The 14,826-nt window shown below is 36.7% G+C and overlaps 1 protein-coding gene across 1 annotated transcript in view; it reads right to left on the bottom strand.

The window, feature by feature from the left end:
• The window catches only part of LOC103072638 (PRKC apoptosis WT1 regulator protein), a 101,813-nt gene that overhangs the window by 24,322 nt on the left and 62,665 nt on the right, over positions 1-14,826 (bottom strand). Inside the window, 1 exon segment of the mRNA XM_007450157.1 lies at positions 7,254-7,385. Within this exon segment, the coding sequence (XP_007450219.1) occupies positions 7,254-7,385 (132 nt within the window).

The following is a 14,826-nucleotide window of genomic DNA, read 5'->3' as shown; positions in this document are numbered from 1 at the left end:
CCTGCCAAAAAGAGGAAACTGAAATGTTAGAGAGAAAAAAAAATCAGCCCCTATAGTGCAGTAAAAGAGTCCCTTATAACTTTAAGGAGGAAAATTCTTGTTGTTTCTATACATTAATACAAAATTCTACACAAATATAAACCTTAGATTTGTTAACTAGAAGCCTCTATATTTCTGTGACCACAAAGATTTCCAAGCAAAGAGTGATAACTTCATAATTACTATAACTGTGAAAGTTGAAAATTCCATTCTAAGTGTGTGGGCGGAGAAGAAATACCTTCAGTATCACTGAAATTGCTTGTAAAAAATATGAATGCTAAAACTATATTGGTCTTAAAAGTTTCAAAGACTATGTAATTAGACCTTCCAATAACCCTAAAGTTTATTATACAACTGATTTAAAATATACTTTCCCTGAAATAATCTTTCTTGTAATGGGATGGTTTATATTACAAAAGGGAGGGGGAAAGACCTATGTAGGGCTTAGAAAATGTTGGCAAAGCACGAACTGTTTTATGTGAGTTTAAATAAAATATTCTGCTTCATTCAAGCTTAGAATGGTCAATAAGGAAATTCCACGAACATTGTCTTTACAGGTGCAGTGGCAGATCAGCACTTGTAAAGTATAAACGAATATAAAAGCATATGTGAAATAAGATCAGACAAATACAGGCCCAGTAGAATATAGTAAAATAATACTGAAGTTATTCAAATAAACTTGAATAACTTCAGTATAGCCCTCAGTAAACTATGGCATACCATGGTAACCGGCCCTCAGGACTAACTTTAAAATACCTATACTGGTATATATAATGTACTAAGATACAATGTTGACGATGAATGCAGAACAGAATATCTGTAATGTACAATTGATAAAAATAACTTTAAAAATGAGAATAAAATAAGGACATTATCAAATTAACAAAGAATTTAAAAGGAAAAACTAAACAATAACCAATATTTGTAACTATAAATGAAGTATAACCTTTAAAAATTGTGAATCACTATATTGTATACCTGTAACTTGTACAGTATTGTATAGCAACTGTATTTCAATTAAAAAAAAAAAGGAAAAGCTCTTTATTCCCCTCCTTTACTGAACGCCTTAGTCCTAAAGCCATTAGGTGGGGCAGAGCAAGGTGGGGAGGAAACAAGGGGGCCCCAACCAGGGTATCAGAATACCGGAACACTCCATGAAGAAGAGCTGCTTGGCAAAAAGAATCAGAGTCCGAGAAAACTGAGGACAGCATCCATACAGCAGGGGGACTTAGCCTGGCATGAGAAATCAGAGCCTGAGCAGAATGAGGAGGGGTCTACAAAGCACGAAAGGGAAGTCAGGTTATCAGGCCTGAGGCAAGGTCAGAAAGGGAGTCCCAGGAAGGGATACTGGGAGCCCCAAGCAGGGTGTGATGGTCATCCATTCATGAAGGGGGCCCAAAATGGGGATTTAGAGCCCCAGAAGGGTAAAGAAGATGTTCCCTCAAAAAAGGCAGCCTGGGGCTTCCCTGGTGGCGCGGTGGTTGAGAGTCCGCCTGCCGGTGTAGGGGATGCGGGTTCGTGCTCCGGTCCGGGAGGATCCCACATGCCGCGGAGCGGCTGGGCCCGTGAGCCATGGCCGCTGAGCCTGCGCGTCCGGAGCCTGTGCTCCGCAATGGGAGGGGCCACAGCAGTGAGAGGCCCGCGTACCGCAAAAAAAAAGGCAGCCTGGCATGGAGAATTCACAGCCCTTGCAAGGTGTGGAGAGCATCTCTGTAGGGCATGACCAGGGCTGATGTGCCGGAGCCCAAACAGGATGAAGAGAGTGTCCACAGAGTGGCAGCCTGGCCTGGAGGTGTCAAAACCCAATCAGGTGATAAGGGGTCCCCCATGGAGGAGTAATCCAGCATGACGTCTCAGTCTGAGCAGGAACAAAGAAAGACCCTAAGGAAGAGCAGCCTGTCACAGGATGGAGAAGCTAAGCAGGGTAAGGACGGAATCCACAGAGGGGGTGAACTGGTGTGAGGAGTCACAACTCAAGCAGGGCAACCTGCAGCTTCACAAGGGATGCCCAAGCCTGAAGAAACAGAGGAGAGTGTTCATGCACAAGGTAAAGCCAACGTATGATGTCAGAACCCACTCGCGGTAAGGAGGGCATAAGTGTGGGGAAGGAGTGGCAATGGGAAATAGGTTACATATAGGGGAATTGACTAAATAAGAAAACACATTAAGAATAACGGGAAACAGGTTCCTCAGTGTCACAAAAGGGAGTTACAAATACTATATTTAAGCCTTGTGATATCAGATTAGAATTGGCCATATTGGTATAAATTAGTTTCAGTATCTACATAGATAGATGTAGTTACCTAGGTAGGTAGGCAGGCAGCAGACAAACAGATAGGTATACGTATGCATGTACATAGAGACACACACAGTAGGTCTGTACATAGAGAGGGACTACAAATGGTGACATCTCAATAACATGAACATAACTACAGCCCAGATCTTGGCTTCACAATATCATTTTCCAGTAAAAGGAATCAGGGCTCCTTAGAGAAATAGCTGCTAGCTTCCAAGACTGGAGTAAGAAGCTAAAGATGAGTCTGCATTATCTTATTATGCCAGAAAACAAAGAAGTATTCCAAGAATGATGGAGATGTAGCAAAGGATACAAAAGGTTAAAGGGGCTCTCACTGGCCAAATTTGGGATAATGTGACTATTAAAATAAATAATGATGGTGTGGTAGGCAGAATAATGACCCTCAAAAGATGTTCACATTCTAATCTCTGTAACCTTTAAATATATTAGGCTACATGGCAAAGGGAAATTAAGGTTGCTAATCAACACCACTAAATAGGGAGATTATACTGGGTTATCTGATGGGCCCAATGTAATCACAAGGGTCACTGAAAGTGGAAGAAAGAGGCAGAAGAAGGTGAGAGGGAGATGTGGCAAAGACGAAAGGTCACAATGCTGACTCTGAAGGAGGAAGAGGGACAAGGAATACAGGTAGCCGCTAGGAGCTGGAAAAGGCAAGGAAACTGATTCTCCCCTATAGCCTCCAGAAGGGAATGCAGCCCTGATTTCAGCCTTTGATTTCAGTCCATGATTTTATTAGTCCAGTGAGACTTCCAACTTACAGAAGTGTAACTTGATAATTTTGTGTCATTTTAAGATACCAAATTTGTGGTAATTTGTTATAGCAGCAATAGAAAACTAATACTGATGGTAAGTAAAACCCATCAGATAAAATAGGTAATAGTGAGTTGATACAGATATACAGATATAAATAGATGATAGATAAATGGACAGAGATAAATAGAAAGTTTGATGGAGATTAAGATATCTACATGGTTCAAAGCACTTATCCACAAAATACTTATTAAGAAGGGGCAGTGAAGCCTGGCAAATACCACCTTCATCACACGACCAAAGTGATCATCATCAGCAATGGAACAAACTAAAATCATGTGTCACCTGATAGGATACACAACGAGAAAAACACAGCACCAATTCTGTGATATTCCTGACAAAGACATACAACCTGAATCTAATTATAAGTAAATATTAGATAACCCAAACTGAAGGTCACATCACAAAATAAATGACCTATAATCTTAAAAAGTGTTAAGTTTAAGAAAGTTAAGGAAAGACTGTATCAGATTGAAGGAAACTAAAGAGATATAGTGACTAAATAGAACATGTGATTCTGAATTAGACCCTCTTGCTATAATTTAGGACATGACTGGGACAACTGGCAAAACCTGATGATGGCTGAATATGTTAGATGGTAAAAGAATGTGTCAATTTTAATTTCCTATTTTTAAGAGCTGTGTTGTGGTTATGTAGGAGATCTTGTTTGTAGAAAACACACAGTGTAGTATTGGGGGTAACAGGGCATCAAGTTAGCAACTTACTCTCAAACATTTTAAGGGAAAAAAATTCTCTGTACAGTACTTGGCAACTTTTCAGTAAACTTGAGATTGTTTTAAAAGGCAAATCAATAAATAATCAAAGAAAGGAGAAAAATAAAACTCATAAATGTCCTCTCACAAAATGCCATTGTTTACATAAACTGATAAACTTTTCTTCATGAGTAATTTAGGCAATATGTATCAGAAATTTTTAAAATCTTTAAAATGCATTATGGGGAATTCCCTGGAGGTCCAGTGGTTAGGACTCTGTGCTTTCACTGCAGGGGGCACAGGTTCGATCCCTGGGGGAACTAAGATCCCTCAAGCTGCAAGATGCGGCCAAAAAATAAATAAATAAAAAATTTAAAAATGCTTTATGGCTTTTGGCCCAATAAATTCATCTCTGGTAATCTGGCCAAAGAAAATAATTCAAAACACAAAAAGCTTATTTAATCTCCACATATGTTAATTCCAGTATGACTTATAATAGTAAAAACGTTTAACCACTGAGGATTTGTATTAATAGGAAATTTGTGTCACCTATTACACACATTAAAAAAGAAAATTCTATGCCACTGAAAATAATACACAGAGTTTTGAATAACATGAAAAAAAATGTTCATGCTATAACACCTACAATACATCAATACTACCAATTTTGATGGCAATACCATCAAAATTACAAACGCACATTCCTTTTCACCCAGAAATTCTAGTGCTAGGGTTTTATCCTACTGATTTACACACACATATGCAAAAGAACATATATTAAAAGGTTTTCACCACATTGTTTGTAAAAGCAAAAAATTATATATAACCTAAATGACCATCAACAGAAATTAGTTAGAAAAATTATGATACATATATAAAATAGAATATTCTGTGTTTACAAAAAAATAATAGGGAAGCTCTTTATGTACTCCACAATATTAAATGAAACGAACAGGATGCGAAACAGTGTGCTAAAAATTAGTGAATACATATATAGACATATATATACACACATATAGACATAAATTTGTTTATGGACTACCTCAAGAAGGATCTAGAAGGATGTGCAAGAAAAGAAAGCACTAGTTGCCTCCAAAGAAGGTAACCAGGTAGCTGAGGAAGACTTTTTACCATGCACCTTCTTATGCTTTTTCCATTTTTTAGCATGTGACTGTATGCTTCTTTTAAAATTAATTAAGCCTAAAGTTTAAAATTTAATAAACAGTTTATAAAATACATAAGGAGACCAAACTAGGTAATTTCCCGTCTTTTACATTTTCATTTTTTTCAAATTTTCTAATTGATCATGTGTTATTTAATCAGAGAATTAATATATTACTTTAAAAACTGGCGTATTATCTAGGAAAAAAACATGGTTAAAAATGTGTAAAATCATAGCTAAAAATATAAGAAAAAAATATAAAGGCTCATTTTTTATTACCACTACTCCATATTATTTGAAAAATGCCAAACAGAAACTTAAAACACTCTAACCTTTCACAGAGCTTACTGTTATGCCAAATTCATGTTCCCATTTCATTCTTCATTTAAAAAATTTGTTTAACTGATTCACATACATAATGCTAAGAAACAAAATCTCTCTGTCCTATTCAAGAAAAACCTTAAAACAACCAATGGTGCCAATATTTTCTCTCTCTTTTTGTTGTTTTTGAAGTTGGAGTTATAAATAAAATCTATATCTTATCTGAGTAATAGAATATGTGAGTTTAGGTAGTAACTCAGAGAGAGGTCAACTATGTAGACAGAAAAGTTCCTGTTCCCATTCCAACTTCAATGTGGCAATTTGGGATCCATGGGAGAATTTTTGCCTCACTTTCATCCTAAGCACATAACCTGGAATATACATACTTAAAACCAAGATCATCAGTGAGTTACATCCTAATTGCTAATGAAACAAACAAATAAACAAAAATGAGAGAAATGAAGGGCAGACCTAGGAAGAGATTAGAAAAGCTACAGGAAAGAAGATAAACTGGATAAGGCAGAAAGCTCCTCAGAGAGTCCGCATCAGCAGAGACTGCTACATATCTGGGTATAAACTTGGAAATAAACTAAACACTAGGCTCCTCAGCTTTGACTGGGTAAGGAACAGAAAGAAATCAGCCCTCTTTCCAAAAGCTGCTGCCTGATGTTAAGTGACATGACCAAGAACTGAAACCAGTTCTAGACTCAATCAAAATGCTATATTGTCTCTATCCCAATAAATTAAGCCTATTTCTTCACCTGGAATAGGCACAGATTTAATTTCAACTTTGCTGTAATACACAAAAACAAAGCATACAAAGATACTTTAGATTATGAACAGTCACAGAGGTGCTGAGAGAAGCACTGCTGGTTAGCTTACACTATGTTATAATAGGGTATTCTAGCAGTAGCAACTGCGGTACAGGGGCACAGACAAACCCACATTACCATTCTTCGCATCAATGTATCTGCCTCAAAGAGCAGAGGAAAAAGAAGTTTTGCATTCACATCCAAACCATTTCAAAATATTTTGCCTCTCTCTGCCAAATGCCTTCTATCATAACCTTGCAAATTAATAGACAAGTTTACGTTTCATTTTTTTCATCAGTAAAACAGGGAGATATGTGTACTGCTCGGAAACTCCTTTTAGAGTAGTATCATAATAAAATGCACTTAAAAAGTCAAAGCTGGAACTCTGAAAAGACAACACAGTAGCTTACGATCTCAAAATGTCATCAAATTAATTTAAGATTAGATATATCAAGATAATTCCCAAAGTACAGTTTATATGAAATGATTCTGAAGAGTGATTTGCTTTAAACTCAGGCACCCCAATGCCAACAGCTCCCAATTTTCTGTGCTACAAGAAGCCAAGATAACAGCTAATTGGAAACTGACTTAAATTTTGTTTTAAAAAGTATTTTATAATTACACAGAAATATGGGTGTTTCTGGCAATTCACAATACTACATGTTGTGTTTTATTATTATGTTTAAACATTTGACTTGGTAGACACTTGTTATTCAACTCTTTATTTGCTACATAATTCTAATGCAAATATCAGCCTAGAACAGAACTTTCCACTCACTTAAAACTCACTAATCCTTACTTTTTTAAGAGCAAAAGGGTAATTATTTTTCCTGCTTATTTTTACAACGGATACTGTTTAAACCTGCTTAGTCAGTAAATATTCACTGATCAGGAACTAAGGACCAAATACTGCTTACGTCAAAAAGTATTTAGATATAAGGAAAATCACTGGTTAAATCCATTGAAAGTACTTAAATGGAGTTGATGTAACCAAAATGAAATTGGAAAAGTTATTAACAGTAACTTAAAAATTGTTAAAATAGCTAGTGACATTCTAGAATTTTTTAAATACTCACTTGTAACAGGTAGGAACTGCCTGGATCTAATAAGCTTACAGCCTCATTTTGCATCGTGTTCTGTTGTGTAATTGCATCTTCTCGTTTCCGCTCTTTCTGCCCAGCTTCATCATCTTCATATTCATCTAAGCACTGAAAGAAAGAATAGTTTCCATTTTACTTCTATATAATATTAATAAAATGTTTTGATAGTACGTGAAGATACATTTGATAGCATTAAGAAAAAAAAAGAAATACTAAGCATTCAGAAACTACACAATAAAAGTGCTCCTTTCAACAATTGGTACATTTAATTCCTATAAACTAAATTATCTGCTTAAAATCCAAACCTCCACATTCACACCCTTGTCAACATCTTTCCAGGCTCTAGGCTCTAACTACCAGTGACAAGGTTTGCTTAAAGGTAGGGTTCACTCTTTCTTCATCATTCAATCTTCAAGTAAATGGACTACCTTAAAGCACTTTTTGGAAGGTAACAAAAGACACACCACACAGACATGGAATGTAGAGTCTAACGGAAAGGGGTGTGTGTCTGTGTGTACATGTGCAGATAACTTAATAATAAAGGCCACTGAAGGTGTGTGTGTGTGTGTGTGTGTGTGTGTGTATACGTGCGCACATAACTTAATGTTAAAGGCCATTTTCTACCTTAGTAGCCTATGAGTATCTTCACCTAGGGAGTAAGTCTTCTACAAACACTCTGTAGAAGAATTTACAATTTAAAAAATGCATTTAATTTGGAATTGCAGATATTAAAAAAAGAATTTCAGATGATGGGAAGAGCATATGGAAAAGCTTACATGAAAGGGTGCTGTTTAAAAAACCGAATCACCACCTGTGTTATCTATCCAGACTTTTTACATTAATAAAAAAAAACAAAACCAACAACCCATAAACAGAAACTAAACTCTATCCATTACACCCACTGTGAAATAGGTCATCTGTTCCTTGTAACTGAACACATTCTTAACCAATACACTGCTTGTGTGTGTTTTGTAAGAGACAAAAAATAAATAATATCTCTGCAGGCACTTTGTAAACACTAAGACACTGACCAAAGCACAGAATAGCAGGAAAGACAATAGTATTTACAAATTGTGTAAAGAGAAAAGAAAGGCTGAAGCCACTGCGCAAACCAAGAAGTATCACTGGAGCATCTGAAATAGGAGAACACAGAAAATAAGCAGCACATTCAAAGACACAAGGTCCATAGAGGCGGGGGGGGGGGGGGTATGGAAGAAAGCATCTGTTTGAGATGGAGTCTTAAATCAGGATGATGTGGAGGGAAAGCTGGGGGCCAGAATGGAAGGGATGAATTAAAGAAACAAGTAGGCTGAGATTCCAGAGAATGTTTAGGGTCTCTCCTGTAATGCAACTAACTATGTGTACAGGTGTCACCTGGCCCTCTTCTCACCCTGCGGGAACTGGGGCTTAGGTAACTGGTACAAGAAAAATGATAACACTGTGGCCACTGCTATTGCTGTGAGTAACAAACTGTTCTTGACTCCCAGGAGACTAGTATCTTCTGCCAGGATCCATGAAACCATAGCAGGCTAACTTGTTAGCTTGTAAGCAGGGTAAGATCTCAGATCCTTCAAAGTCCTTGACAGAGGTGAGTACTGGAAAGGCATATGCTCTGATCACAAAGAAATACAGATAATAAATAGCCTAAGAAGTCTAGACTTTTCATTACATAACACTGAAACATGTTACAGTGCTACAATTCCCTGGAATATAAGTAAAACATGATCAAAACTGATTTGGGGAAAGGAACCTGTATACAGCAATTCAGAGTTCTGATTAACAGGGACCAAAAGTGGAGAGACTAAACAACATAGTAGGCAATGGGATCCTATTAAAAATGACATATCTGGGAATTCCCTGGCAGTCCAGTGGTTAGGACTCAGCACTTTCGCTGCCAGGGCCTGGGTTTGATCCCTGGTCGGGGAACTAAGATCCCTCAAGCCTCTCAGCATGCCCCCCTCCAAAAAAAAAAGATGTATCTTAGGTGGAAACAGAATCAATAAAAGGAATCTAGTAAAGGGTACCAAAGTTTAAGAAATTAGTCCTGATTAGAAAACGAATCTCTCTTAGGACTTTTAAAAACACTTTCTCAAACCAATAGACAGTATCATGTTTTATGCCAAAATATCAACAAAATATAAAAAGCAAAGCCAGACTCAAGACACTGATGTCCACTATCAACAGGGTGGTTACCATCACTCTGGAAGTACTATTTGGTAAAACTAGGGAAGAAGAATAAGAGATTTCAGCATCAGAAAGGCAAATTTTCATCATTTCAAGTGATACAATTTTGTCAAAAATATTTTTGAATTACTACAGTTCCTTAAGATGGTTTTTCATTAAGCACACAGAAATAAATAGCTTCTCAGAGTAACATCAATAGCTAGTTAGATTATATAATTTTAAGAGTAACCATAAAAATAAACTAAAAAAACTTTATGAAAAAACTATAAAACTTTACTGAGTGGTATAAATTAAGATCTCTTCTTAAGAAAAAAAAACTAATACTGAAGGAGTCAGTAATCTGTAAATCAATTCATAAGTTGAATTTATTTGGAAAGTAAGGGTGGATCATCTGGATGCATAATTACATAAGACACCCAGAAAAATTACTTTTTAAAGAGAGAGTTATGACAGAACACTCACTCTAACATTAAAATGTATAAAACCACAACACCGAGACCTATGTGATAAAGATACTAGAACAGAAAAGAGAATGGAGTACAGAAATTCTTCAATACATAGTACTGAGACGAGTCAGCAAGACTATAAGATCTAGAAAGAATAAAAAGTGGTCTCATCTAGGCTTCTACTCTGTGAAAGCAATCATTCTCTGGTACCTGGGCTGTAAAAATCCCTGACCGTAGGATCAAATGTCAGTAGCATGAATTCTTAAATCATAGGGTAATATAGACTCACCAGCATTAAAAGAAAGCAGAAAAAATAAACTTCAGTAAATGTTTGATAAATGAGTTACCAAGATGAGACAAATTAGGGAGATGGACTGTTGCACCCCAAGTTAAAATTCTGAATGTTCTTTTTCTTGGCAACACTCTTACCCACTGACCTGGGAACCTATTTATCACACATACTGTCTCTGTGGAGAGTGCGTACATCTTACTTTCCAGGAAGCTTTTAGAATAGGGATTACTTGATGAATCACAATTTCCCTCCAAAGTTCTTCTAGAAACCAGGATAGTTCTTTTAGCAACAAGCATCTTACAAATTCCTTAAACTATCTTACTTAACGGGGGATAAGTACACCTGGAGGAACCATTTGGTCGAAATGGCGAGACATAAGAAAAGACTGAAAGCAAAAAGGAACTGAGTTAATTGACAAAGGTGGGTAAAGACATCTTCTATTCTATTTCTTGTAAAGATTAATAATTTTCTAAGCACAGAAGCTGGCTGGTATCCTCAAGGGAGAGAGAGAGAGTTGGTCTTTAAATAAGTACTAGCAAAAAGAAAACCAAAAAGAACCCTAAATATTATTTAAAGCTTCCTTCTATGAATTATAAGCTTTTTATCTGGGAGGGAAAAAGATGAGAAGAAAATAGCTACTGATTTTATAATATACTTAAAACAGTAATGTGGGACTGAATCTCCTACCTCTCTTCTCAGCTCTCATTTATAGATAAATGTAAACATGTAAAAGTTATTCTCTCCTTTCACACAGATTAGAGAGGAAGTTGCATGGGAACTGAGTTAACAATTATTTGAAACAAACCAAAAAGTCAGATTTTATGAAATGATAATAATAAGCATCACTAATTCTCATCAAGCTCTTTGCTCTACCCAAAGGTACATTTACAGTGTTAATATTTTAGCAAATAAAACCTCAGAACAAAAAAGGAAATGTATGATTTTCATTGCTAATAACAAAGTATCAACACTGAAAAAAGAAAAGAAGCTACTTTGAATAATTTTTTATAACATGTAAGATTATTGCTCAGATCTGACAAAGTAACCAAATAAAAAGAAAACGGATTTTTTGTTAAGTCCTATTAGTTAGGATTCAAAAAACTGTACTTCAGGGGGCTTCCCTGGTGGCACAGTGGTTGAGAGTCCGCCTGCCAATGCAGGGGACACGGGTTCGTGCCCCGGTCCGGGAAGATCCCACATGCTGCGGAGCGGCTGGGCCCGTGAGCCATGGTCCCTGAGCCTGCACGTCCGGAGCCTGGGCTCCCCAATGGAAGAGGCCACAACAGTGAGAGGCCCGCGTACCGTAAATAAAAAAAAAAAAACAAAAAAAAAAAACAAAAAAAACTGTACTTCATAGGAGCACAACAGAAAGTTCAGAAATAGATTTAAATAGACAAATTGTGTTTACAATAAAAGTATAAACTCTTACTGGTGGGAAAGAATGGGCTCTTTTTTAAACACATGGTTTGGGGATAACTGGATAACTATATATTTTTTAATGTGAAATTGGATTTATTCCACATACTAGGATAAATTCCAGTACATCATTAAAAATGAGCAAGGGCTTCCCTGGTGGTGCAGTGGTTGAGAATCCACCTGACGATGCAGGGGACACGGGTTCGTGCCTGGTCCGGGAAGATCTCACATGCCGCAGAGCGGCTGGGCCCATGAGTCCAGCGGCCATGCTGGGCCTGTGCATCCGGAGCCTGTGCTCCTCAACAGGAGAGTCCGCAACAGTGAGAGGCCCACGTACCGCAAAAAAAAAAAAAAAAGAGCAAAAATTTGAACACTCTGCCGAAGAAAATATAGGGGTGACAAATAAATACATGAAAAAAAGGCTCAATATCAGTACTTATTAGGGAAATGCAAATGAAAACCACAATGGGCTATCAGTACGTAACTACTGGAATAATAAAATTAAATATCAACTAAAATTAAAGTGTTAATGAGGATTTGAAACAACCGAATGCTAGTAGGATCTAACAGTGGCATAGTCATACAGGGAAACGTTTAGCAGTTTCTTACAAATTTAAATATACACTTACCATATGACCCAACAATTCTACTCCTAGTTGGTTACGAAGAGAAATGAAAACATATTCACTCAAAACTTACACAAAAACTTGAACAAAAAAACAATAAGGGCTTCCCTCGTGGCGCAGTGGTTGAGAGTCCGCCTGCCGATGCAGGGGACACGGGTTCATGCCCTGGTCTGGGAAGATCCCACATGCCGCGGAGTGGCTAGGCCTGTGAGCCATGGCCGCTGAGCCTGTGCTCCGCAACGGGAGAGGCCACAGCAGTGAGAGGCCCGCGTACCGCAAAAAAAAATTAAAAATAAAATAAAAATCAGTTTTCATAATAGCCAAAAACTGGAAATAGTCCAAATGCACATCAACTGGTGAACAGATAACCAAGAGTAGTACAGCCATGCAACAGAATATACTCAGTAACAAAAGAATTATGCTAAGACACCAGGAAGTGAAGACTATATGCTGTGTGATTCAATTTCTGTAAAATTCTAGAGAAAGCAAAATCATAGTAACAGAAAGCAGATCAGTGGTTGTCAGAAGCTGTGCCTGAGGGGAGCGAGCTGACTAGAAAGGTGCAGAATGAATGATGGAAGTGTTCTATATCCTGATTCTCATGGTGGTTTTCCCAGTTGTGTATATTTGTCAAAATTCATCAAATCACACTCTTAAGACAGTAGCATATTATTATATGTAAAAGACACCTTAATAAATATGACTTAACAAAGAAAGAAATATCGTGGAGGTACTGAAAAAAATGAGTTTTAAAAAAAACAACCTAAATCTGATTAAGACTCTAGATCCAACTACCAACTAAAGGAAATAGAGGAAATAGAACAGTATATTAGACAACACCATGGAGATGCAATCATGACAATCCAGATTGTGGGAATATAAAAGACCACAGATCAAACAGTCATCTGGGGCTACATAAGGTTTGTTGCTTTAAAAAAAAAAAAACACTTTAAAAACCATTCTCAGCTCTCCATCCTATAGCAATAAGCCTCTGCTGATCCCTGTTACAACTATAAAATACAAATGGCCAGTTCTTACAACTAATAAATTGTAAGAAGGGGAGAGAGGGGGAAAAGGAGAAGAGAGCCACAAATTTGAAACTCAAAGGACATATGAATGAATATCAATATATTGACGTCATTTGCATCCTTACTCAAAGAAACTAGTTTTAAAATAATCATTTAAGAGACAGTTTGAACAATGATGAAATTTGAAATTAAGTCTAAGGAGTTTCATGAGATTAAAGAACTATATTTAAGGTTTGATAGTGATATTGTTCTTTTGTTTTAAAAAGATTCCTTATATTTTAGAGACATATGCTGAAATCTTTAAGAATAAAATAATAAGTCATCTGAGATTTGCTTGAAAATAACATGGGGATAGAATGGGTAGTGTGTGGTGGTATAGGTAAGACAAAACTGGTCAGGAGTTGATCACTGTTGAAGCTGAAGGATGTGGACATGGGGGACTTCACTGCACCATTCTCATGACTTTTATATTTGACCAAAACTCTCACAATAAAGTTCTAAAAGTAGCAATAAAATTTGTGCACTGACTACGTAACTAGAACTAGGTAAGTATCTTTCCTATGAAGCATAACATTTCTGCCTCTAGAGAACAAAATGGTGGAATATTATTTGAAAACTGTTTTAAAAGAAATGGAAATGTTTGCAATTTTATGTAGAGTGGGAAAAATACTATGATGCATGATTAAAAGAAAAATATATATTATCTCTAGATTGATTTTCTTTTTTTAAATTTATAACTGTCTATAAGTTACATTTTAGATTTAAAAATATAAGAACTCAGATTTTGCAATCAGAGAGACCTAGATTCAAATCCCAGGTTGGTCAATTAAAATAGTAATAGCATCTACTAGTAACTGAATATTTTCTAGGTGTGTAGAGCACTGTTAAGCTCTAATATCTAGTATTTCAAATACAGGTAATTTTCACAAAAACCTTAGGAGGTGGGTACTACTTTATATAAGAGGGATGTGAGGATTAGAATTAAGTAACAGGACACAAAGTTGTTGAGGGGTACAGTCAGAACTCCAACCCAAGCAGCCTAACTACAAACCTCAACCTCAATTTTCCAACTACCAGTTGTAACCTATTCATCTGTCACGAAATCCATTTAGTGCTCTGCAACCCAGAATTTATTTGAAGAAAAGGAACAGAACAGAAAATATCAGTGAGCACTTTTCTGTGAAACTTTGGTTTCACATTATCTCGTGAGGGTCTTGGATCACTTTGCAGAACACAGAATTACTGGAAGTTACAGGGAAAAAAAGAGTGGTTATGAGTTGACTATTGTTGTAGCTGGATGACAGTTATATAAGGGGGGTTCATGTACTCTGTATTAGCTCTGTGTATGTTAACATTTTTTTTCCCATTTTTAAAGGGACTTTTAGGTTCTACCAGGTCTCATTTCCATGTTTATTTCAGTCACTGACAGCAGACCAAACTTCCCCAGGTCTCACCCATTCACTTGTACAGACTCTCATTTCCATACCACTCTGTACGGTCCCTAATCTGACCCAATCCTGTGTCCTTCTTTTCCTTTCCAAATCATTCTCTGTGCGC

The sequence above is a fragment of the Lipotes vexillifer genome, unplaced genomic scaffold, assembly GCF_000442215.2.
Source record: "Lipotes vexillifer unplaced genomic scaffold, Lipotes_vexillifer_v1.1 scaffold694, whole genome shotgun sequence".
NCBI lineage: Eukaryota > Metazoa > Chordata > Mammalia > Artiodactyla > Lipotidae > Lipotes > Lipotes vexillifer.
Note: the sequence above shows the minus strand (reverse complement) of the source record. Positions and strands in the feature narration are given on the sequence as shown.